Genomic DNA, 24,916 nt, shown 5'->3' with positions numbered 1-24,916 from the left:
CACCTACATCACTGGCCGATGCTAATACACGAGCTCTCGTCGATGAATGGCATGAATGAACACAGATCGTGAAAAATTTGATTTCACTGACAAAATGGTAAGCCTATAGCACCCCCCCCCCCCCCCACGCAACATGTTGAAGCCGGTCCAATCACCTTTTGATAATCGCTTGGATTGGCACCTACATCACTGGCCATGCTAATACACGGACTCAGTCGTCGATGATGGCATGAATAACAAGATCTGAAAATTTGATTTCACCCGAAAAAATGGTAAGCCTGATAGCCCACGAAAATGTCGTCGCCAGCCGGTCCACTCACCTTTCGATAAGCGCCGGTTGGTACCTACATCACTGGCCATGCTAATACACGAGCTCTCGTCGATGACTGGCATGAATAAACACAGATCTGAAAATTTGATTTCACCGAAAAAATGGTAAGCCTATAGCCCACGAAAATGTCGTCGCCAGCCGGGTCCACTCACCTCTCTCCACGCTTCCGACGTATGTCGGAAGCGTGGTATGTGTCAGTATGTGTCAGTGTTGCCTGTTCGGTCTGGACTGTGCGCTTGCCTTGCGCTTGCATTGCGGAGTGGTAGCTTTCCTTCGATGTTTCCGTTTATTTTTGTCACGAATGACTTACGCTCGTAAATAATGGCATATACTCATGAAAAGTCTACAGGCCAGCACTGTGCAGTTTATGGGTGCACAAACAACCAGCGGAAAAGAACGATTTTGGGGACTATAGTGTGTCCACAACACAGCACTCCGCGAGAGCATTGCCGATGTGGTATGTTCACGCTGCACCGGTTTCCTGCATCACCTGATTTGCGGCGTCAATGGATAGCTGCTGTGAACCGGAAAAATTTTACAGTGTCCTCGTGGTCGCGAGTTTGCTCACGACATTTTGTTGGCGGAAGAAAGACTGACGAGAACGCTGTGCCCGCGCTGCATTTGGGCTACGACAGAAAAGTGAGTTTCCGTTCTTTCTTTGAAAAGCGCACTAGATCATTTTGCTCAGCCTTCTCATTATCTCTAGGTTGTTTTGGGACGGCGTCGTCTGGTGAGGCACGAATACATCCCGCCAGCTAAGAAGGTACTCAAGTGCGACATTGCAGTGGTCGTTGTAATGACTTTTTCTACTTGCTTTTCAGGCGAAGTGCATGCCCAGCGACGAGAGCACAGGAACTTCTCACGATCGGCCCTTAGATTCTGGCTTCGAAGCCTGCGCACATAAGGTCAGTATGGAGCGAACGTTTTCGGTACTTCAAAATATTGGACCCAGAAAAGTTGGTGTGTTAGCTGCAGATTGCGCAATCGTTCATTTACGGCGCGATGAAAGCCAGCCGAAAAACGAAAATCACAAGGAACAGGACGCTGTCCAGTGCTAGTTAGCAGCTTTTGCATCAATAGTTTCAATGAAGCAACACCCTGTCTCCTGTCGGCATACGCAAGCAGGAACTAGTGTTTTGTACAGTGGGAATGTCCAAGGAAATAAAGATGACAGCTTTCATAAAAGCCTGCAGAATAGCAGATGAGATAACTTTCTCACCTCAATAAAAAATAGTGAGGAAAATATTTTACCGTACTCCAAGAGGGCCATATCTTGAGACTATAAGGATTTCAAATTAGAATGCCAAATATTTCCAACCACTTTGTGGCAGAAGCAGGGACCCATCCGAGGCTTTATCAAAGTGAGCACTGGCATAACCTGACTCTTCACAAATGCTGTGAGAAAAGAAGCTTCTGAATACATTGGTGCTTGAAAAAATTGGCTATTGTTACTGTCACTTATGTGCTAACAATAATCTGGATGATAGAAGGCTAACAAATACTCGTGTGCATGTATTTACTTTGTTTCAAAATATTTTGTGACGTGCTAGCAGGCAGCTTAGCTTCAACTTCCCCTGAACGGTGATAATCTAATTCCTGATCATTAGCAGTCTATGCATGGGAGCAAGCAGCGTAAGCGCAAAAGGCAACTAAAGAAAGAAAAGACATACAGTGCAGTTGTCAAGAGACAATTGAGTATGTTGGTTTTGTGCCATGGAATAAAAAGGTCAAGAAAACAAAAAAGACTGCCACCACACAGTGCTGTGTGGCATCTGGCTTTCTTTTTGGTTATGTGCTTTTGTGCTGCTTGTATGGTGTACACATTTGTGTCGGTTGTCTTGCGGTCTAGCACTGCTTTTTTAACATAGCAAGTCAGCCAGCCCAAACGTGCAGGGAAGCATGTTTTTAGGCATGCGGGAAAAGCACACTGATGTTTGATAGTTTGAAAGTTAAATGTAGTTTTGCCTCCGACAAAAGTGATGCCTACGATAGAGTGTAGAGCATTTTGAAAGCTGACCTTACAATTAATGAAGCTATACAGTATGGCGAGCTGATTGACAACGTGATATTTTTCATGCAGGAGCCATCTGAGGGAGCACAGGCAGACAGCAAATGCTTTGAGGACACAGACGCTTCCACTGTGAGTAGCCACAAAGCTTTTTATCTTCTAATGCTACAGGGGTCTGTACCACTGGTGCACACCATATCTGCTTGCTGACGAGAGCATGCTATGGCTTTGTTATTCTCAGTGACAGCAGTTTTGCCTATGATAAAAGTGATGCCTACCAAAGAGTAGAGCATTTTGAAAACACACCTCAGAATCAATGAAGCTGTAGCATGCCGAGCTGATTGACAACGTGATATTTTCCATGCAGGAGCCATCTGAGGGAGCACAAGCAGACAGTGAATGCTTTGAGGACACAGACGCTTCTACTGTGAGTAGCCACAAAGCTTTTTATCTTCTAATGCTACAGGGGTCTGTACCACTGGTGCACACCACATCTTGCTGACGAGAGCATGCTATGGCTTTGTTATTCTCAGTGACAGCAGTTTTGCCTATGATAAAAGTGATGCCTACCAAAGAGTAGAGCATTTTGAAAACACACCTCAGAATTAATAAAGCTGTCGCATGCCGAGCTGATTGACAACGTGATATTTTTCATGCAGGAGCCATCTGAGGGAGCACCAGCAGACAGTGAACGCTTTGAGGACGCAGACACTTCCACTGTAAGTAACCAGAGTATTTTGTCGACTCATATAACTGTAATATATGAAGCCCTGCTATCTCAGCTGGTTGGTTATATGGTGTATTTTACACAGGTGCTACCCAAGGGAGCACAAGAAGACTGTCAGCAGTTTCAAGATGCACACTTTTCCACAGTAAGTGTCATCAAAGCATTTTATTTGTTTTGCATTGGCTTCAGAGACCACTTTCACGGGTGAACACCTGTAACAGCTGTTACCAGCTGACATGACCGAGATGATAGCACGCTATGAGTTTCTTACTATCAGTGACAGCCCTCTTGCCTTTGATAGAAGTTGTGCCTGTCATAGAGTGTGAAACGTTTTGAGAACACTCCAGATTCCAGATAGAGTTTGAATGAATAAATGCTTTGCAAGAGAGCACAAGTTAGACCATAAAATTACACACATCACTATTAGCAGCAGCATAACTGTGTCCACTGCAGGACAACGGCTTGAGTCAACCTCTAATTAACCTACCCTGTGCCAGCTGTGGCCACCTTATCTCCACTAATTTTTTTGTCATCTGCCTATCTGTCTCTTTGCTACGCCTGTTACACTTGTATTCTCTTGGAATCCACTCCATTACATTAAAAGACCAGCGGTTACCTCTGATTTCCATTACTTGCTCTGTCCACACTCATTTCTTATTCTTGATTGCTGCTAGGATATCTTTAACTCATTTTTGTTCTCCTACTCACTGTATTTTCTTGTCTCTTAATGCTATGCCTGTCATTTTCCATTCCATAGCTCACTGCTCTGTCCTCAATATAATTTCAAGCCTAAGTTTCTGCCCCACAGGGTGAGTATTGGCAAGATGCAATTATTACATACTTTCCTCGTGACAGATAGTGGTAGCCTACTAGGCATTCCTGCGTCAACTTTTATATTCAACATCAACATCATCATCAGCCTATATTTATGTCCACTGCAGGACGAAGGCCTCTCCCTGCGATCTCCAATTACCCCAGTCTTGCGCTAGCGTATTCCAACTTGCGCCTGCGAATTTCCTAACCTCATCATCCCACCTGACTTTCTGCCGTCCTCGATTGCGCTTCCCTTCTCTTGGTATCTATTCTGTAACCCTAATGGTCCACCGGTTATCCATCCTACGTATTACATGGCCTGCCCAGCTCCATTTCTTCCGCTTAATGTCAACTAGAATATCGTCTACCCCCGTTTGTTCTCTGATCCACACCGCTCTCTTCCTGTCTCTTAACGTTACTCCTAAGATTTTTCGTTCCATTGCTCTTTGTGCGGTCCTTAACTTGTTCTCGAGCTTCTTTGTTAACCTCCAAGTTTCTGCCCCGTATGTTAGCACCGGTAGAATGCAATGATTGTACACTTTTCTTTTCAACGACAGTGGTAAGCTCCCAGTCAGGATTTGGCAATGCCTGCCGTATGCACTCCAACCCAATTTTATTCTTCTGTAAATTTCTTTCTCATGATCAGGGTCCCCTGTGAGTAATTGACCTAGATAAACATATTCCTTTACAGATTCTAGAGGCTGACGGGCGATCCTGAATTCTTGTTCCCTTGCCAGGCTATTGAACATTATCTTTGTCTTCTGCATATTCATCTTCAACCCAATTCTTGCACTTTCTCGATGAAGGTCCTCAATCATTTGTTGTAATTCCTCTCCATTGTTGCTCAATAGGACAATGTCATCTGCAAACCGAAGGTTGCTGAGATATTCGCCATCGATCCTCACTCCTAATCCTTCCCAGTCTAAGAGCTTGAATACTTCTTCTAAGCATGCAGTGAATAGCATTGGAGAGATTGTGTCTCCTTGCCTGACCCCTTTCTTGATAGGTATCTTTCTACTTTTCTTGTGGAGAACCAAGGTAGCTGTGCTTAGATATTTGCCAAGATATTCACGTATGCCTCCTCCACTCCTTGATTACGCAATGCCTCTATGACTGCTGATATCTCTACTGAATCGAATGCCTTTTCATAATCTATGAAAGCCATATAGAGAGGTTGATTGTACTCCGCAGATTTCTCGATTACCTGATTGATGGCATGGATATGGTCCATCGTAGAATACCCCTTCCTGAAGCCAGCCTGTTCTCTTGGTTGACTGAAGTCAAGTGTTGTCCTGATTCTATTGGAAATTATCTTGGTGAATATTTTATACAATACTGAAAGCAAGCTAATCGGTCTGTAATTCTTCAATTCTTTAACGTCTCCCTTCTTATGGATAAGTATAATGTTGGCGTTCTTCCAGCTCTCTGGTACACTTGAAGTGGTGAGGCATTGCGTATAAAGGGCCGCAAGCTTTTCAAGCATGATATCTCCTCCATCTTTGATTAAATCTACTGTTATTCCATCTTCTCCGGGCGCTTTTCCCCTGGTCATATCTTTCAAGGCCCTTCTAACTTCATCGCTAGTTATAGAAGGAGCTTCTGTATCCGGTTCATCACTATTTCGAATGGAAGAAGCTTGGCTGTTTTGGCTACTGTACAGGTCAGTATAGAATTCTTTTATATTACAGTGTGAGTAATACAGGTAGCCATCTGACATGTTAGGGTAACTAAGAGCATTGCAAGGTATTTTTTATCTTAATCACAATTGCAAGCCATTACGCAGCGAGCACATAAGAGAGAGGACTACAAGGCACACTGCCGGTATTAGTGAAGCCCAGAATGTGTGCAGTTACCACTGATTAAATGTCCATAATGTAATGCCCAAGTTGATGAAGTACAGCGTTTACTCACATTATGCAAACAATTCACCACTGTGCACACTGGTTTCTGGCTGTAGGACATTTTGAGAAAAGTCACATTGCACAGTGAATAAACTTGCTTGGCAGGTGTTTTTAGTGCTCATAGTCTCAGGAACACCAGTTTCCGAGTTAAGTGTAGACAGCAGTCCCCGTATTAAGGAATAGCTTAAGTGCAATAACTACAACAATTCCCTTCAACAGGTCTCGACAAAAGACAAGTCAACACAGTGGGAGGAAATTGGCCACAATGACCACACCTATTCCCAATCTGGGCTGCAATACAGTTACGGAAAGCAGCAAGGCTTGTCATCAAGCTTGACAAAAGAAGACTGTGAATTCTTTACAGGAATCTCAAAACCCGTCTTTGACAGCTTAGTCAAAGCTGTAAAAATTGAAAGCAGCAAGAACTTCCTAAGACTCTCAGTCGTGGACCAACTGCTACTGACCTTAATGAGAATGCGTCTTGGCCTGCTTTACGGACACTTGTCAAGAATATTTGGAATTTCCGTTTCATACGTGCACAAGCTGTTCATGCACACCCTGTCTGTGTTGCAGAAGGTTATGAAGACAGTTGTGGTGTGGCTGCCACGACCACTAATCAGAAATAGCATGCCAGAATCTTTTGCTGAGAATGGTTATGAGAAAACAACCTGCATCATAGACTGCTCCGAGGTCTTCCTTCAGCGGCCTAAGAAGCTGCTTGCTAGAGCTCAAACCTACAGCAGCTATAAAGCGCACAATACAGTGAAGTTCCTTACTGCCATTGCACCGAATGGCTATGTGATGTTTGTGTCTCGTGCATATGGTGGAAGAGCTTCGGACAAATATATAATGGGTCACTGTGGCGTGGAAGACTTCCTAGGCTCAGGTGATGAAGTGATGGCCGACCGAGGTTTTGTGCTGAGCCAATATCTTGACGTTCAAGGCGTCAAACTCAATGTGCCTTCTTTCGCAAGTGGTAAGCGTTAAACTTACCTCTCTTGTTTTCCAAACTTCACTAATCTGTTTGTTTTACCTGCTGTTTCTTTACAGGTAAATCCCAGCTCAGTGAAAGTGAAGTAACTCAAACAAGGAGAATTGCGTCTGTGCGCATACACGTTGAAAGGGCCATAAACAGAATGAAGACATTTAGAATATTCAAGCAAGCCCTGCCAATACGATCAAAGAAAATCATAAGTGACATGATATTTGTCTGTGCTGGCCTCTGCAATTTAAAAGGCCCTTTAATTGCCAGATGTGTCGAAGGAAGGGATGAGTAGGCACTCAACCATGCAGTTCATCACAGTATCATTCTGGAAATAAATTTTATTGCACTGTGTGTTACATGGTTAGACATTTATTTACACAAATTGGGCTAGCATGCACTTTTCCAGCGCTGCAAAGTTCAATGCTGCTAGTAATCACAGTTCACATAGTTTCATATACTCCTTACACAATGAAAGTTTGCCTTGTGCATGCTGCTTTTCCATTTCCGGCAACAGCTCGCAGAAGTAAAACTTTTGTAGTCTTGGCACTTGAGCAACTACAAAAGAGCTTTCAAAGGGCACCGTTACTAGTGCATCACTTTTTACACTCCAAACGTAAAAGTAGCATAGCTTGCGGCCAGTACAATACATCTGGAATTGCACTTGGCCATAATACCCGTTAGGGCCATTCTCTGGCAGTATGTATTTATCTCCGACTTCCTTCACATCATACTTCCATGCCCTTATTAGGTCTACTGCATCCATTACATATGGGCATTTCACTTCTAGGAGTGCGTCAGCTGCCTGCAAAACACCATCAGGTGAAGCAGACAGCCAAGGCATTGTCGCATGTACAACTGTGCCACAGCGTGTCACATTTAGCCCAGTTTTTTTTGAAAACTGCTCACGCGCAACATGCTCGTATTTATGGCCGTGTTTTGTAGCAGCATTCCCTGAAAATCTAGGTGACAACATGGCTACCACTGCAGCTTTACATGAAGTTGTGCTCTTTTTAGGCACCCTTTTAACATTTGATGCCGTTAGCCTCAAGCAGCGAGCAACTTTCCAAAGCGGGCTGTCCTGCTCTCTTGTGTTCTCCTCGAGGCATGCAGCAGCTCTTGGTGAAATATCTATAAACTTTGTGTAGAAACTGTTGCACCGGTCACAGCTCGTGGGCAGTGTACTGATGTCGTCATGGGCACAGTGCTGCAAGTCATCATGGTCAGCTATTGGTGCAGCCAGGCGGGGTACTGCTGTAAACGTTGTGTGCAACAGTGTTCCTGGAAGTGAATGTAAGAAAGCATGTCAGTGGAGAGACTGTAGTGCAACTTATTGAATATGTAAAGCTAACAACATCGCTATCACTGCAGCTCACAGCTTTAGAATAAATATGGCCTTTAGGAACTAAGAAGCTGATTTTAGCATCCAGCGTCATCACCAAATGTAAAGCTAGAGGGAAAATACTGCACTCCAACGAAAGATTCATTAAAGAACTGACGTTTCGATGCCAATTCGACACGTTCTTTAGGGTGGACAGGTTTTGGAGGCAAGTCTGCCGCAATGTTTACATTTCAAATGTAAAGCTGTCACTTTCAGAATACTGTCATTGATGTTTCACAGCAAAACATGCATTAATGGTGTTTTTAGCCAGTTAATCCAGTTACATCAAGAAGTCAAGCTATTTTTTTACTTTCTTAAGCTGTCACTTGTGGTTCTGTAATCACTGGTGGAGTTTCATAGGTACTACGAAGCATACCTGGTATATTGAACAGCTCAGGGTAACCGGAGTTATCACGCAACTTCTTGATTTCAGCTTCAGAAAGCAGCACTTGCACATTTCGTGCTGGACGCTGTACAGCTGGGTCAACAGTTCTTTTTTGAAGCTTGAAGTTGATTGCCTCAATTTCAGAGGGCTGGACGTTTCGAGTTGTACCCTTGTTCCATTTTGCAGCTTCGTCGGTACAAGTCTTTCCAGTCATGCCACGGGAAACAGCACAGTCTATTTTCCAGAGTACGGCGCCTACATGGCTACAAACTCTGGCTTGTCCAGCCATGCAGGTGCAGCCTGCACGTAAAACTTCACCTTGCTTCTTTGCGGACACCCACACACGATGAGGCTTGCTATTTATAGCTTGTGAAGGCGTGACATCTGCCTTTAAAAGCACAATGTCTTCATTCACCTTGTGCAGGAGAACTTTGCCGACCCAGCCTGACTGCAGATAGTTGTATGACTGCAAGTACTTGTAACATCGTACTTCTTGCAGGTCGCAGGCCTTCGAATGCTGTAAATAATACACTATATGTGGTCCCCTAATTTCAGGCCAGTCCCGCATGTCCTCGGTCTATTCTTTAATGTCATCCGGATGGGCATAAACGAAGTTTTCTGCAAATAAAGAAATAGGGTAAGTCACCCTATGTTTGCGTGTAAAGCACCGTTTTTTCACATGCCCACTCATGTTCCTTAATACTTCCCTGCAATTATTTTGCTAAGTACCTCTGCTACAAATGAGCTTCTGAAATAGCATGCCGGTGAAGAAGGACGTAGCATTTCAGTCTAATATGAACCAATGCACACATCAGTTACATAACGCATTTTGGTAAACCGTTTTTGGCACATGTGAGAATTGTCAGCTCTTCTATGCAATATTTTCTCGTATGTAGTGGCAGAGACTACATTTGTTATTCTTTCAAACACTTCATTCCACTGCCCAATACGGGGGTCACGCAGCGCACTTTTGAACGTGATCGAGCCCGATCTGGATCAAATTTCTCGGTCGCGATTGGCTTTGCTCGATCGGCGGAACGGAGCCGATCGCGGTCGAAAATTTCGATCCATCGGGCTCGATCGCGATCAAAAGTGGCCGTGTGACACCGGTATAAGACACATTGAAGCATTCTGCGAGAGAACTAGTCGGTAAATTGGAACTTCGCAACGATCTGGAAAAATCGTTTCCTAAGATGTATGTAGTCCCTGTGTCCGCCAAGACATTCTCTCGACATTCACAGGCGCCTTGCGCGGCCCTGCACATAAAGGTAATTTCGAAATCTAGCACCTGGGCTGTATCAATTGCGCTGACATCTGTGATCGCTGTCGCGCATCAGTTCAATGCAGGTACCGCGCTGCTCGAGCGTCACGCTCCTGCTTTGACATTTGGTTATGAGCACCCTGCGCTGCACGAGATTCAATAAATTTAGCATGACTGAGCGCTGAGTTGCGTCGGAAGCGTACGGAGTAACCACCGCATATCTACCAACCGCTGACACGCGTCGGCTGGCCGCCGGCGCCTAGTTCTAGCTCGACAGCTACGTACGCGTCTGCTGTCGCTAAATGAGGTAACCCTCAACCGCGATGGTGATCAGATTCAATCTGCGACTACAGTCACATGTTCCCAGCAACAGCAATGAAAAATACTTACCGCTGATTAGCACGCCAGGTCTCGACGAAGCAGACGCGGCTACCGCCGCTACCGACGACAAAATGTCAGATCCACTGGCTGGGCTTGCTGTTCCCATTGCTCCTCACACAGATCGCTCACGCGAGCACGTGAAACACGTAACAAGTCAAGCGAAGCGGGAGAAAATTGAAACAATCCTCGGCGAACATCACACAAACGAAGTGCGACCGGCCTGCTCTCGCAAGACGCACAGTCCAAAATGGTGGCATAAAATCTTCTGACGCTAGACGTCGCCCGCGTCGGCAAATGGCGCTGCTCAAACGTCGGTTTGTGAAAAGGTCTATATCCGCGCCGGCGGCGCTGAGCGCGCCAGACGCAGCTGGGCACGCCGGCTACGCCGTGACGCCGGACTGTAGATTGTGCACTTTTCACCGGCGTTGCTTAACCGCGCCGCGCGTGGCCGCGCGCGCGCGTTACGCCGATATCTTGCCCTTCAGTCTCCGACGCTAGCTTCGCACGCTTGGCATTACGGACCCTCTCCAGTGAAGCAGTTCGCCGGGCGATATTCGCGGGGTGGTCAGACGTCGCTTGCCGACCACGGCTCAAAGCCTCCCACTCCCGCGCAATGCTCGGAGAAGGCCGGCCTCGCTCTCATCTCACGCTAGAATCGGCACGTTGACGACGAGCCCTTTCCCGAGCGCGTTCGCGGCGGCGTTGCTCAAACGCGTTAGGACACGTCGTCAGTTGCTCATGAATGGCTCATACCCCCTTCATCAATGGCTGATACCGCTGTAAACGCGGCAACCCCATTACGACGACAGAAGAGAAGTGAAATTCTACGCTGGAATTATTAGCGGCAACGCAGCCAGCTGATGAAGCGGACGACGACGACGAGGATGAGGGAGACACAGGATGAGGGAGATGGCTCCCTCTCATCCTGTGTTTCGGTGATTACACCGAAAAGAAGTAGTCACTTAGCTCATTTTCGAGCCGATGGCTTTATTTTTGGCGTTTTCGTGAGCGCGCGCCGACGTCGCCATCGCGAGCATGGATTCGAGTTCTGGTACCTCTACCAGCGATGAGTACACGTCTGAAGACGAGGACCATTCCAACTTGGCAAGAAATATTACCGCTTACGGTTACGAGCCTTCCGCGTCAAGCGAAGAAGAAGAGCAGCCGGTCGTGGAAGTGCCAGTCAGGTTTTCGCGAACCGTAGCGCGAAGATTTTGCTCTGCACCAGACACTTGTGCAATAATTATTTGTCATTTCCTCTGTAAACTTGCTTTTTCAAGAGCGCACACAGGCGAGGCAGCTGCGGGGTACTTCAGCACTGCGTGGATGACTGAATAGTAGTTTATGCCGTCGGCGTGAGCAACTGCTGTGAGGTATCAGTACCTCCGAGACTCTCAGGTCCACTTCGCCAGCCGACCGACAGATGACAGCACATGTCTGGCGTTCTGTCGTAGAATTTCAGTGACGTCAGTGGTTTACAGGGTTATGGCGACTAGCCACCATAACAGGGTTGCGGTGATGCAGATTATAAAGGAGAGACTGCAGGCATGGGTGGAGGGCGAGGAGGTGCTGGGGGAACTACAAAATGGGTTCCGGAAACAAAGAAGGCTAGAAGATAATTTGTTTTCATTGACGCAGTGTATTGAAATAGCAGAAAAGGAATACAGGCCCCTATGGCTCGCATTTCTGGATATCAAGGGGCCCTATGACAGTGTAATCCAAAAGGATTTGTGGGACATACTGGACACTCTAGATGTGGAAGATGTAGTAAGTAATCTTTTAAAAGATATCTATAAAAGTAACAAGGTGCTTATAAAATGGGAAAACAAGCTAGGTATCTGAGCCTATAGAGATACAGCAGGGGCTAAGGTAGGGGTGCCCTCTGTCACCTTTGTTGCTCATACTGTATTTACAAGGATTAGAGAAAAAATTAGAGAGGAGCGGACTTGGCTTCAACCTTTCCTATTTCAAGCAAGGAGAATGGATTAAACAGTCATTACCAGGACTGATGTACGCGGATGACATTGTACTTATGGCTGACAGCAAGGAAGACTTGCAGGGATTAAGGACATCTGTGGTAAAGAGGGAGATAGCTTAGGTAATTTGAAGTTTAGTAAAGAAAAATCGGCACTCATGATTTTTAATGATAATCAGGGCAGTGAGCACATGATACAAGAGATAACACTGGAGGTAGTGGATAAGTACAAGTATCTTGGAGTATGGATAAAGAATGGGGCTGAGTACCTAACGGAACATGAAAAATGTGTAACGACTAAAGGTAGCAGGAATGCAGCTGTGATGAAAAATAGGGCACTGGGGAAGCACGAAGTGGTGAGAGGGATTTGGAAAGGGGTGATGGTCCTTAGTTTGACTTTCGGTAATGCGGTCCTGTGCATGAGATCAGAGGTTCGAGCAAGGTTGAAAGTTAAGCAGCGAGGGGTAGGTAGGCTTGCTTTGGGGGCATACGGAGATACACCAAATCAGGGAGTACAGGGTGACATGGGATGGACGTCATTCGAGAGCAGGGAAGCTAGCAGAAAGATAGAACTTGAGGAGCAATTGGGAGAAATGGCAGCAAAGCGGTGGGCAAGGAGAGTTTTCAGTTATTTGTACATGAGGAATGTTGACAAGCGGTCAAGAAAAATGTTAAAGAAACAGAGAGGGGTCTATGGAAAACAGGGATGCAGACGAAATCAGCACTGGGAACATACAGAACTTTCAAGCACGAAATTGCCAAAGAAAATATCTATGATAATTCTAGGGCAAGCTCTTTGTTGTTTGAAGCCAGGACGGGAGTATTGCGGACTAAGATGTACCGAGTTAAGTACCAAAGTATAGACACGTTGTGCGGTGCATGTGGAGAGGAAGACGAAACGGCTGAACACCTCATACTTTTCTGTAAAGGGCTTAACCCTACAGTGCAGAACAACGGGGCTGATTTTATCAAAGCATTGGGGTTTAGGGACAGTGGAGGCAAAATAGACTTTAGGCGGGTAGAAATAACCAAACGGAGGTTATCTGACTGGTGGCAAAAATCAAGGCAGGGGTGAAATTTCACCCTCCACAAAGTACAAAATATGTTAATAGTCAAGGCTAGGCGGCGTGTGCCACCGCACGATTGAAAGGGTTCAGCCTCATCCATCCATCCATCCATCCATCCATCCATCCATCCATCCGTCCGTCCGTCCGTCCGTCCGTCCGTCCGTCCGTCCGTCCGTCCGTTTTTTTTCGTTTTTTGCATGTGGAGTATAGCAGAGCTGTGTGTGTGTGTCTGATCTCGTGAGTCGCGCTCGCTAGCCTTCTATTGTTTATTTGACTATGCTTTGCCAACATTTTTACAGATGTTACTGCCTTCGTGCACAGCCTCGGGCATCTCTCCCCAGCCTCGCCCTCACACTGCTCAAGAAGGCTGCAAGTGAACGAAAACAGTACCGACATATTTTCGCCTCCTCTTTTCCAATGCGCCGCTGATCATTTCTGCCTTGCGTTATCGTGAGAAGACCGATGGCACAGCGTCAGGCTTTAAGCATTGCCTCTTGAGCGGCATGCCGAGGCTTTTCAGCACAGCCGGGCTGGTCACATAATCATCGTTGACGAAGTGGTCCGCGCAAATGAAGTCATTTTTTTAGAGGTCCCCAGGCTGTGCGTGATGGCTGACAGGCTTACGCACCTTCTCGTCTCTGGTTTACGCACCCAAAGTTTACGCACCTTCTCGTCTCTGGGAAACGCGTGCGACGGCGTGTCGCGACCGACGATGCTGTTATAACAGCAATGTCTGGGCATTTCCTTCCGCCGCGACGAACGCGTCAATACCGAGCGACGACCGCGGGAAGGCGCATGTAAGACGCACCACCTGCGTAGAGCGCCGACGGGGATCATGTTTCGGACGGACCACGTGCGAATATCGCCGAAAACAAACGCTGCAAAGGACCGACACCCCCGGAAACACTGCGACGGCTGTGGCCGACACTGGCCGCGCGCGGGTGGGTGTTATGACGTCAAATTTCAGATTCTGCCGGCGGCCGCTTGGAGGCAAGGTGCAACAGAAAATCGCAAAAAAAGATGTTTCTCGTTCTTTTTTTTCAAAGCCGCTTGTTGTACTCGTCATTTTCAACAGTTCAACTTTTGTTCTGACGCAAAAAACCACCCGACAACTTTTGTGTCCGTATCCCTTTAATGGCGAAGCTTAAGCGTCCTCCAAATTTTTTCACGTCCATTACTGTCTCGTTGCACGAGCACGCTTCGTTCTTGTCACGGTCGCCTTTCGTTTGCGGAGCTGCACGTTCCCCTCGCGAGAATTTTCCATATGTCCAGTAGTAGAAGAGGTAGAAGAGCTGTGCCGATCGGGTAAAAGAATTTGCCACCGAGTCCTTTGTAGTTTGTATTCTGTCCTTCCAGATCTATGGCACAGTAGCCTACCTTCTGTCTTACATAAAGGATCAGCTTTTGACACCAACCGAGGGGCGTCCTCAGTGACAAGCGTCGTCAACATCAACAGAGCCTGTCCTGGCACGATCGAAGCATGACTCTTCCGACCAAGACGTCCCACTCGTCCGTTGGCTTCAGTGAGCCGACGCAGCTTCACAGATATAGCTGTCGACCGTTATGTAAGTAACGATGAAACGTTGTTCATCTCACATTTACGAAGTAGGCCTTTTGTTTTCGGATTGTCAGACATCGTATTCGCGGACGCGTACAACCAAGCACTGGCATAAGCTGAGTGCATGATAGCAGTGACACGGTCTTGAGTTTGACTTTATTGATGATAAACCCGTAGGATTGCAGGTGGAGTACAATCTACAGTAAGATGTCTCTCTGTGTCACTATTGTCGATAACAGTAAGGTTCAGCGTGCTTCCATAAATAATTACAACATAGAGCTAGCAATGCTGGTGTTCATAGATTGCGATATCAATTGTCACATTGCTGTCACATCGCGAAGAATGGGTGTGGAAAAAGCACATGCGCGCATACATGTCTTCAATGCCAAAGATGGAACAATGAAATTGGCAATTTTATAGCATTTCATAGATTACAAATATTTGCATAATATTTATCAGTTTACTTAGCCCCATGGTTAATTAGTAGTCCAACTGGCGATTATTGCAAGACTATATATATATATATATATATATATATATATTACGGTTCGGCGCCACTAAGAATTTCTTGCCAAAGAAGTACTTTACCGTCTCCGTCACATTCTCATCGCAAATGTGTTAGAGCTTCTTATTTCGAGCAGGTTGTACGCCTCCGCAAATGCATCATCTCTATGATACAGCTGCATATAAGCTTAGTCTTTGTACATACTATTGCCGCATACAAAATACCTGACCAGCCGAAATGTCGGCCGACATAGCAGCACTATCAGCGAGATTTATGAAGCTTTGTTTAGTAGATTAAATTGAAACCGTCATTATGAAGCTTTGTTTAGCAGATTACGTTGAAACCGTCAATTTGTTCTTTAAGTTATCTCGCCGAAGGGCAAAAATAAACGCGATACGTTAATAATTCGTGACTCCTTCATGCCATGCTAAGTATAACGTAGTCCGCCATTACATGGTCCCTATAGTAATACTTATCTGTGTTGTGGTAGACCCGCCGGGGTGGCTCGGTCAGCTAAGGCGTTGCACTGCTGAGCACGAGATCGCGGGATCGAATCCCGGCCGCGGCGGCCGCATTTCGATGGAGGCGACATGCAAAAACGCCGATGTGCTTGCGTTGTAGCGCACGTTAAAAAAAAACCCATGTGGTGAAAATTAATCCGGAGCCCTTCACCACGGCGTGCTTCATAATCAGAACTGGTTTTGGCACGTAAAACCCCAGAAAGAAGAAGAATGTGGTTGAATTCAACGTCAATAGATGGCGCCCCCAGCGCAGTTGCTGACATCTGCAGGGTGGTATTCTCATTTTTTTTTTTAACACGAAAGTGTTTTATGCCGGGGTCCACCAAGATTTAACTGACGTATTTCCGTCACGGAAATACGTCAGCTTACAATGTACACGAACATAATACAAAGAAAGAAACCAGAAGAAAAAGTTCCACAAACATGCAAAATTTGGAAATCGAACCCACGACCTCTCGGTCCGCGACGATAGATTGCCGAGCGTTTAACCCATTGCGCGACAAACGCATTTGCAGAGAGCTACACAGACGCGCCTTATATATCTAACACTCCTCCGTGTACCCGCGCTCTTGCTCGGGGCGGTGCCGCCGCCTACGAGCAGAAAAGAGAAAGTACTGCATTATGACACTAACGCGCACCGACAGTGAACGCTTCGGTTACAGTGTACTAGAAGGGGCAGTGCAGCGGGCGGAGCCAGCGGCCCATAGGGCGCCTGACGCCGCCGGTGGCGAAAGAAGCGGCGGCGCTGCAATCGCCCACTTTTGAATGCGGTTGCTTGCTTCGTGGCTGGGAAGTGCTTGTCAGGTGGTGTTTCTCCCGCTTTTGTCTAAATGTGTAGTGCTAAATCGTGCGAATGGCTCGTAAGCAACGCTTAAACCATTGCTTCGCCCCTGGGTGCAGCACAGGGTATTCGCGAAGTAAAGAAACGGTGAAGTTTTCACTGTTTAAAGCGCCCGCAGACCCGGAGCCAAGAAGCGTTTGGGAACGCAATTTGCATAGAGGCGATAAGAGGCTTACATCGCATTCCGCAGTGTGTGAGCTACATTTTGAGCAGCGCTTCATTGTTAGAGACTATGTGCATTGCATCAACGGCACGGAACTAGCTACGTTTAATTCCCCTGTCACGCGACCAGCCGATTGCGATTATGTACAGTTAGAATCTGCTCGCTCGCGATCGTAGACTCGTCTGTGCCCTCAAGCTCTGTAAGCTTAACAAACTCGATCCTGATTGCTGAACGTGTCGAAAAAGTTCTTTTGGATGGCGTTCAGTTGCGACGAAACTGCCCGTATACTCTCGAGAGCGTGGGTACATTCAAAGCGACGAGGATAGACGCGCTATAGTTATTTCAGAGACTGCTTTTGCTTCTGTGTGAAGAAAAAAAAGAATAAAAAGCAGCACGCATTGTATTTTTTTAATTAGGAAGCCGTTACTCACATTTTGCGAAAATGTTCCTTCAATGTGGTTTTACATATACTGAAATCCATAAAACTTGCGATAAAATCACAGAATTTATGCTCAAACTCTGTTATCCCACGATGCAGGGTTACGGTTGATACAACTGGTCCTGTTTGGTGCTGGTGTCTTGCAAGTCACAATATACCTGACAGAAGACTCGACGCGGTTCGCGGCACCCCTGAGCACTTTGACACCTCCGAAATCCTCTGGTGCGACAACTTCACTAGCCGACACACTGCCGGACCTGGATTGTACGTGGAGAGCTTCCAAAACGGCATCTCAATCCGACATTTAGCCGAAACATATCCCACTGGGTGCGAGAAATCGAGCAGTAAAGGAAGGAGAGCAGGACAGTTGATAGAACACTAATTGAAAAATGTCCTGGCAAACTTAATGTAACTGCCTCAATTTTTGATGGAAAGGAGACCCAATTGAAACTTTTAGAAATGCACTTACTTCTCCTCGTCAACAGTCGCGTCGCCCGCAATGTTCCTAATGAAGGCAATAAATCAAACACGTGTCTCGCCAGGTTCATGGCAATGTCGTTGTCCGTGTTGCGACTCTCCATCAAAGTTTATAGGTACAATTTACTGACCAAGAATGGTCGTGAGAACTACAGAACGAAGGTATACCCAATTCTGTCCAAGAAAATCTGTCAAGTTCCGTAGACTGTCTGGTCATCGAGAAATTCTATTACAATGTCTAGTGACAATCATACCATTGTGTTGCTCAGTTGAACAGTGTAGGGAACAGAACATCCAACCCCACTCCCCCACCTTTTTGCAACTCCATTACATTATCTTCATTTATTATTGCGCCGAATTTAAATAGCCGAGTGGCGGCTATCTTACTAGTCGCGAACGTAGTCTTCAACAAGTACAGAATCTCAGGTTAACGCAGGCGCTAGCACGCAACTACACAACGATGGCTCGTTGATCTAGACGGCTCTTCTTATTCAGTCACTGCACGGTGTTTCCTACTCGCAGGGACAGCCTGCCCAAGCGAGAGAGAGACTCAACCGGAGCGCCACTTTCGACTGTGGGATGAAAAGCTCGCGCAAGCACTCCGCCTTTCGGCACAGGGACTTCCTAGGACGGAGAACGAGTCGTGGTACGCCGTCACCAAACACATCCACGTCTTCTCCGCATTCTTCGCAGCCAACCAGGCGAGCACAATCATAGTCACCAGCCTCGTGCGAAGCCACGAGCCGAGAATTAACGGAACTCCCATCCGACACCCGCCTCTGGTGTGCATCATTCAGACCTCCAACAGGACAATTCAACGCAAAGCCCACATTTTATTGACCTGGACCTTTGATATGCCGAGCTTCAAGAATGCCTTGATCCTGTGCCCGTCACCTAACGGTACAAATTCAGCAAATCATTACGTTCGAGTGGCAGTCGCGCCTCAACATGCCCCCGCGAGTTCTTTGCGATGGCTCCAGGTGCATCATCCACCAAAGACATCCAAGGGGAAGTGTTGCGCCGTGTGTGTTAGGCCTGTATTCGGTGCTCTGAGCCTCTGGAAGGTGGTTGAATTCATCGCTCATTACAGGGTCGTGGGAATTGAAACGTTCTACTTTTACGACCTGAATATGACCTCGGACTTGAAGCTCCTGATTGCCAGGATGCAACACTTGGGAGTCGACCTGACCTTAGTCCCCTTCAAGCTCCTTATGAACACTGCTGTCGAACACGAGCACGTCCATGCGCACGGCCAGATGCCCAGCGTGTACGACTGCATGTTCCGATCCTTGTCCAAAATGGAGTACATCGTCCACGTCGACATCGATGAGCTCATTGTTCCGCTGCCGAATTTCAGCATCCCTGCCATAGTCCAGGAAGCGGAGCGCAAAATGAAGCGTCCCTTAGGAAGCCTAGTGGTACCAATGAGGTACCACTGCCTTGAATACCCTACAAACATGCGATACTCTAGCGACGAATTATTGCCCCTTCAGACGAGGCTGTTTACATACTATTCATTCGAAGTGTACCACGGAGGCTACACTAAGTACATCGCTCGGTCCAGGTTAGTCAGAGAGGCAGGCGTTCATCGGATCTTTAAATACTTTGGAAATGCCGCTGACGCCTCGCAGGGCAGCTATAAGGCCTACATCAGGCACTACAGACAGTGCTGCAGTTACGCGCCGTCGGACTTTCATTCCTTGGTCGGCTTGTTTTGGAACGTTACTCGCGTGAAATCGGACACTTCGTTTGCAAAACTTTCTGAGCGTATTGAAAGTGATCCGGTAGTAAGGGCGCTTATGAGTCAAATGGCATTGAACGTGTGACGACTGACGGTGTTCGCCCAAATGAGACCGAAGACACTTCCAGCAGCATGCCAGCAACGCGACAATAGTAATATACAGGATTAAATTCTTGTTTTAACTTGCTTAGCAAAATTTCTGGTAAGCTAACTGCTGTGACCCCGTTGTTGTCGAGTTACATGTTACATTGATTCCATTCGTTAGCCGTTTTACCTAGATGACAATGAACTACTGAGACCATAAAACACGGACGTCAACAACTGCATGGCAGACCGGAAGAATGAAGAGTTATCACTTGATCGAATCTGCAATCAACAATTTACTTTTAACGCGACAGAGTTAAGGGCCCCGTGTCGCAAAAAAATCCGGCGTTGGCATAGGCATCGGCGTCCGTGGCAAAGAAATTCACCCCGAACCAACCCGACCATACAAGCCCTCCACGTGAGCAAGGCGTTAGTGAACAAAAATTGAGTTTCTCAAAGTAAAAAACCGTCAGAAAAATCGTAAAGTACGACTTAACTACAACCTCCAGACATGATAGCGTCGGATTGTAATTTGAATGTACGAGAAAACATAATTCTGTTATGAGGAAGTTCAAACACAAACCCTTTTTCCAGCATTTCTACCGTAACAGCGGCGCGTTCGGCCAGGTTACTTGCGAAAACGCCACCCAGGTGGCGCTCGCCTCCACGGCAGCGTAAAACGGTAGCGGCGAGCAGAGGCGAAGGTAGAAAAAAAATACACAGAAGAAAAACACGTGATAATACAGACGAGAAACGACGAAGCGCCTCGCGCCGCGAGTCTCTATGGAACTGTAAAGCCACAGGCGTGATAGGCTACAACAACAACAACAACTGTAAAGCGGTTCATCTAGGGTGAAGAAGAGGGAGAATAACCATTTGGACCTGAAATAACTTTACGTCCGCCCCATTCTTCAATTCGGCTGTGTACTTTTTTTCAGTATCGGCAGCATGCAAGCTAAGACATTTAATACTACTGGAAAAACAAGCGCTGAGTCTTTGTCTTGAGCTACCAAGTTTTGTGGCTAACAATGCGCTTTATTTGGAAGCTATAATTAGTGCGCTTGAGTCCACATTTAAGCAGCTTACTGTTCTGGGCTTCCTGAAGCTTTACGATGCATTTTTCTCCCGCTTGCACTCCGTTTTGATCACTTCTGATTCATTTTTGATGCGAAATCTTCAAATGGCTCACTGAGAGAAAAATCTGGCAGATCCCACGCCCCGTGGGAATCGATGTTATGCGAATTAGTATGCGGGGAGCCCATCGAGTTCACGAAATGACCATGAGAGCCCCAAGACGTAGGGCGTAGGGGGCTGTTTTATGACCTACATAACACGCACGTCATGAGTCCTCAGGACTCCCTTTACCTAAGCCTAAGAGACCTTAACGCGAAAGCCGTAGTCATGCTCAGGACTATGACTTCGACGATCAACCTTTAGCCTTTTCCTTCACTTAGTACCACATCGGAACTCATTCCGTTGGTTCTTTAGTGATAATCTTTTTTTTGTTGAGTCTGTAATTTTTGCTGAGCCATGGTCATGACTTTTGCTTCAACCACCATCATTTCGCGTTTCCTTGACTTTGTAGCCCGAAGTTATTTCAGTGGTTTTTGAGTGTTATCTTTTTTTCGCTGAGTCATGCTCATGACTATGACGTCTACCATCATCCTTTAGTGTTTCCTTCAATTAGTACCTATGTACGAACCTATTTCAGTGGTTTTTAAGTGTTGTGGTATCCACTACGCCACGCTCACGGCTCGCACACTCTGATAACGCGCGCGCCGGACGACAACCGCGGATTCGAGCGACACCCTCTAAAAATTCTTAAGGCTTCTCCGCTTCCTCCTTTTCCCGCGTGCTACGTCACGCCAAGTGTCCCACGGAAAACCCAGAAAAACGTGTTTGCCGTTCTCGGCGTGCTTGCCCAGGCGAGTCAGTGCGTCTGCGCCAAGCTGCTGCTACTTGCCCAATTTGTGTTCTGCGTGACCATGTGAGCGTTCTTTTTTCGGTGTGCACGTGTTAATGCACGATGCGACGTTTGGCGCGAATTGCATAGCATCGCAACGACTGCAAGTTCGTGCAACATGGGTCGGTGTTGTGTTACTGGTTGCCGCGGAAACTATGACAATGGGCCAAAAGTGCGCGTGTATTCATTCCCAAGTGATGACGCGCAGAAAAAAAAGCGTGGCTTCGAGCAATCCCACGGAAGGATTTCACGCCAACAGTGCATTCGAAGGTAAGGAATTGTATAATATTGCTTTATTGGACGTGCGAACCTTTCTTAGTTATTAGCTGCAACAGCTGTAATTGTCGAAAGGCCGGGAATGCTCTTTTCGTACGTAATGAGAATACTTCAACACGACGATGAAGAAGCATGCATTTCTCGTGAATATTCATTGAAGCGTGGGGTGCATTTGTAAATGAACAGTGGCAAGATGGATGCCGTTCTCACAGTATACTTAAAATAACTCATTTTTTGCTATTACTCGCATAAACCACGCCTGGTTTGGTCTCTGTGTTTTGTTTTCTGCACGTTGGTGTGTGCAACCATCCTCCGATGCCAAGCGTGTTATGTAGCAAGTTATTGCGACTATAAAAATGACATTCTCATGACGCGATGCAAGAACGAAAACATATGTAGCTCAAAAACAAGCATGTAATTTCCTTTCATTGATTGTTTTTTTTTTTGACCGACTTCGTGCGTATTCCACAGTTAAATAATTATGAAGGTTATATTTATATAACCTTCATATTGGTTATATTTATATATTAAATAATTATACTGGTTATATTTACGCGTAGTGTGTTTCATGTGTACCGCATTTATAACGGCCGCCTTCTTTTTATTTGCGCATGCAGGTTTGTGAGCTGTACTTCCATGCAGATGATTTCATAAGAACGCTGTCACATCAAGATGAACGAACAGGAAGGATAATAGAAGTAGATCGGGAGAGACGCCAGCTGAAGCACAATGTTGTACCTTCTATCTTTACAAACTGTCCAAAATACTTGTCCTCAAAGCCAACACGTAGTGAATGGCCAGTGAGAAAGATTGCAAGAAGGGAGAGCGCTGTTTTGCAAGAAGCCATAAAGAACTCACTTGAGTCTAGAGAATTTGAGCAAAAAAGAAACAAGGTGTCTTCATATGCGGACTTCAAGACGAAGCTGTCAGGTATCTGCAATAATAATTTTTGGACAGTAACTGTCAGTGACAAGTGCGTAAGGTTCCTTGTCATCGAAAACAATCCTTCACCTTACGTTAAATGCTCACTGACTGTTCTCCCAGATCTCTCACTTTCTGTGGTTCTGAACGGAGTGCAACTTCGATCGCTTCCTTGGGGTAGCGCTGTTCCAAGTCGAGTGTTCGACACTCCTACTCTATCCTTGCTGTTGGAGCAGCTTGAGAGGCATTTAAGCGAGCTACCTGAAATGAGAAAAGAGTCAAAACATGCTGAAGTACTGAGGTTTATCAATTTGCTTCTTGAAGACGTCATTGCTGATACTAGCACGCCAAAATAATATTGTGCTTTGTTGACATATCTGAGTGAGCAGGTGGACCTTCTCCTTGCCAAAAAGCCTGTCTATAGCGCGGAGCTACTGGTGTTTGCCAGTATTCTTCACTCAATTTCTCCTCACGCATACCACTTCGCGAGAGCTGCGTCAAGAGTAATTTTGCCCCATCCTTCAACAATCCGGCGCATTTGTTCAAGTTACAAAGCTGATCCCACTAATAGAGCAAAGTCAAACCCACTACCTTTCCTACATACGAGAGCGAGTGAAGTCAATGAAAGACCATGAGAAGACTATGACCCTGATGATTGATGAGATCCACATAAAGCCTTACTTTGATTACAAAGGGGGAAGAATAGTAGGAACAGCAGCCCATTCTACAGAACCAGCAACAACAGCCCAAGTGTTCATGGTGCAGTCACTCCTTTCTCCGAACAAGGACGTGATTAATATACTGCCCGTGTGCAAAATGAATGCAGAAACTTTGCACGAGCGTGCCAAAAACATTATAATAAATATTGAGAAAATGGGGCTTAAGGTTATCGCTGTAGTAACTGACAACAACGCTCTGAACAGAAAGATTATGTCGTTTTTTGCTCCAAATTCTCAAGTGAGCATTGTTTATCCACATCAAGCAGATAACGCTCGCCAATTAGCAGGAGCACAGTACCACATTTCAGTGCGTCAACTCTACGAATGTGAGAAGAAGCTTCGTCTTCAAAAAGTTTTGACATTTCCGCGCGAAGAAACAGAGTTTGGAGATGTCAGTGAGAATCTTGCGGATTTCAACTTTTCCGTGGCTGTCAATGACGACGACATCGCAGGCTGCCAACACGACATGGATGCCATTGTTTACATTGCAGGATATGCTGCACATGCTGCCTCAAAGAAACTTTCATGCTCCGCTTGTTTCTGCACACTGGTTATGGAAAACAGGGAAATTCAGGTAGAAAACAGTGCCATGATAGTGAACCTAACCAGAGGAGGGCTGAAATTTCCACAGCATGTATCGTCAACATGGTTCTGGTAACGAAGTTAGTTGTGCAGAAACTGTCATTGGGAGAATACGCCAAAGACTTTCTCTCATGCAGTGACCAACGCGGTATCGTTTCTTCGCAGGCATTTTCCTTGCTGGAACCGCATACCGACATTGATACATGCGAAAATGGCCACACCGCACAAACTGTCCTGCGCTTGGCAGTTCGCGTAGCAACCAATGTCGTCTTGAACAACTTCTGCAGACTGAAAAATGACGGCATCCAAGACAGGAGAAGGCCGCAGCACGGAAAGCAGCAACGCTGAAGAAAAAGTGATTTTCGAACGGAATTCGGGTGTCGCATGGTTTCTTCTTAACTGGTATGTGCAGAACGCTTCACTTGTGCCCGAGAAAGCTTCTCAAAGACATTTCATAGTATTTTGCACCCATCACAGACTCGTACAACACCAGCAGAAGCGAGCGCGAGGCTCCGGAATACCGGAACGCAGCGCCCGCACGGACACATGGGGTGACGTCACGCAACCATCGCAAAGGCTTTAGGAGTCTATAAGGGGTGTTGGTTCGAGCACTCCGAGCCGCGATGCATACATGCAGGGCGCCGCGTCCGCGCGTGCCCCGGCCCGCTGCGCGCAGGCGCGCCCGCCGGTCCCAGCTATTGGGGAAGGCGAGCCGGCGCTCGTAGCAAGGGAGTCCCTAGGCGAAGCTCTCGAGAAGGAACAAAGAACGTTTATTAAGCTGGGGTTTGATACAACATAACTTTACACAACACATCCGAACCTAAGCCTAACTGCAACACAAAACATGGCCAATTGGTCGTCGGTGGCCGCTAACGGGCGCGCCGCGACGGAGAAAACAAAGAACAAAGAACCCA

General features: G+C 46.5%; 1 protein-coding gene across 1 annotated transcript in view; it reads left to right on the top strand.

Annotated features, from left to right (window-relative positions):
- Positions 1-557: 557 nt before the first annotated feature.
- Positions 558-24,916, top strand: part of LOC125940385 (uncharacterized) — a 41,144-nt gene continuing 16,785 nt past the window's right edge. Inside the window, 6 exon segments of the mRNA XM_049656488.1 lie at positions 558-970; positions 1,038-1,094; positions 1,153-1,236; positions 2,412-2,471; positions 2,707-2,766; positions 2,999-3,058. Coding sequence (XP_049512445.1) covers positions 653-970; positions 1,038-1,094; positions 1,153-1,236; positions 2,412-2,471; positions 2,707-2,766; positions 2,999-3,058 — 639 coding nt within the window. The 5' untranslated portion in view covers positions 558-652.

This window comes from Dermacentor silvarum, chromosome 9 (assembly GCF_013339745.2).
Source record: "Dermacentor silvarum isolate Dsil-2018 chromosome 9, BIME_Dsil_1.4, whole genome shotgun sequence".
NCBI lineage: Eukaryota > Metazoa > Arthropoda > Arachnida > Ixodida > Ixodidae > Dermacentor > Dermacentor silvarum.
Note: the sequence above shows the minus strand (reverse complement) of the source record. Positions and strands in the feature narration are given on the sequence as shown.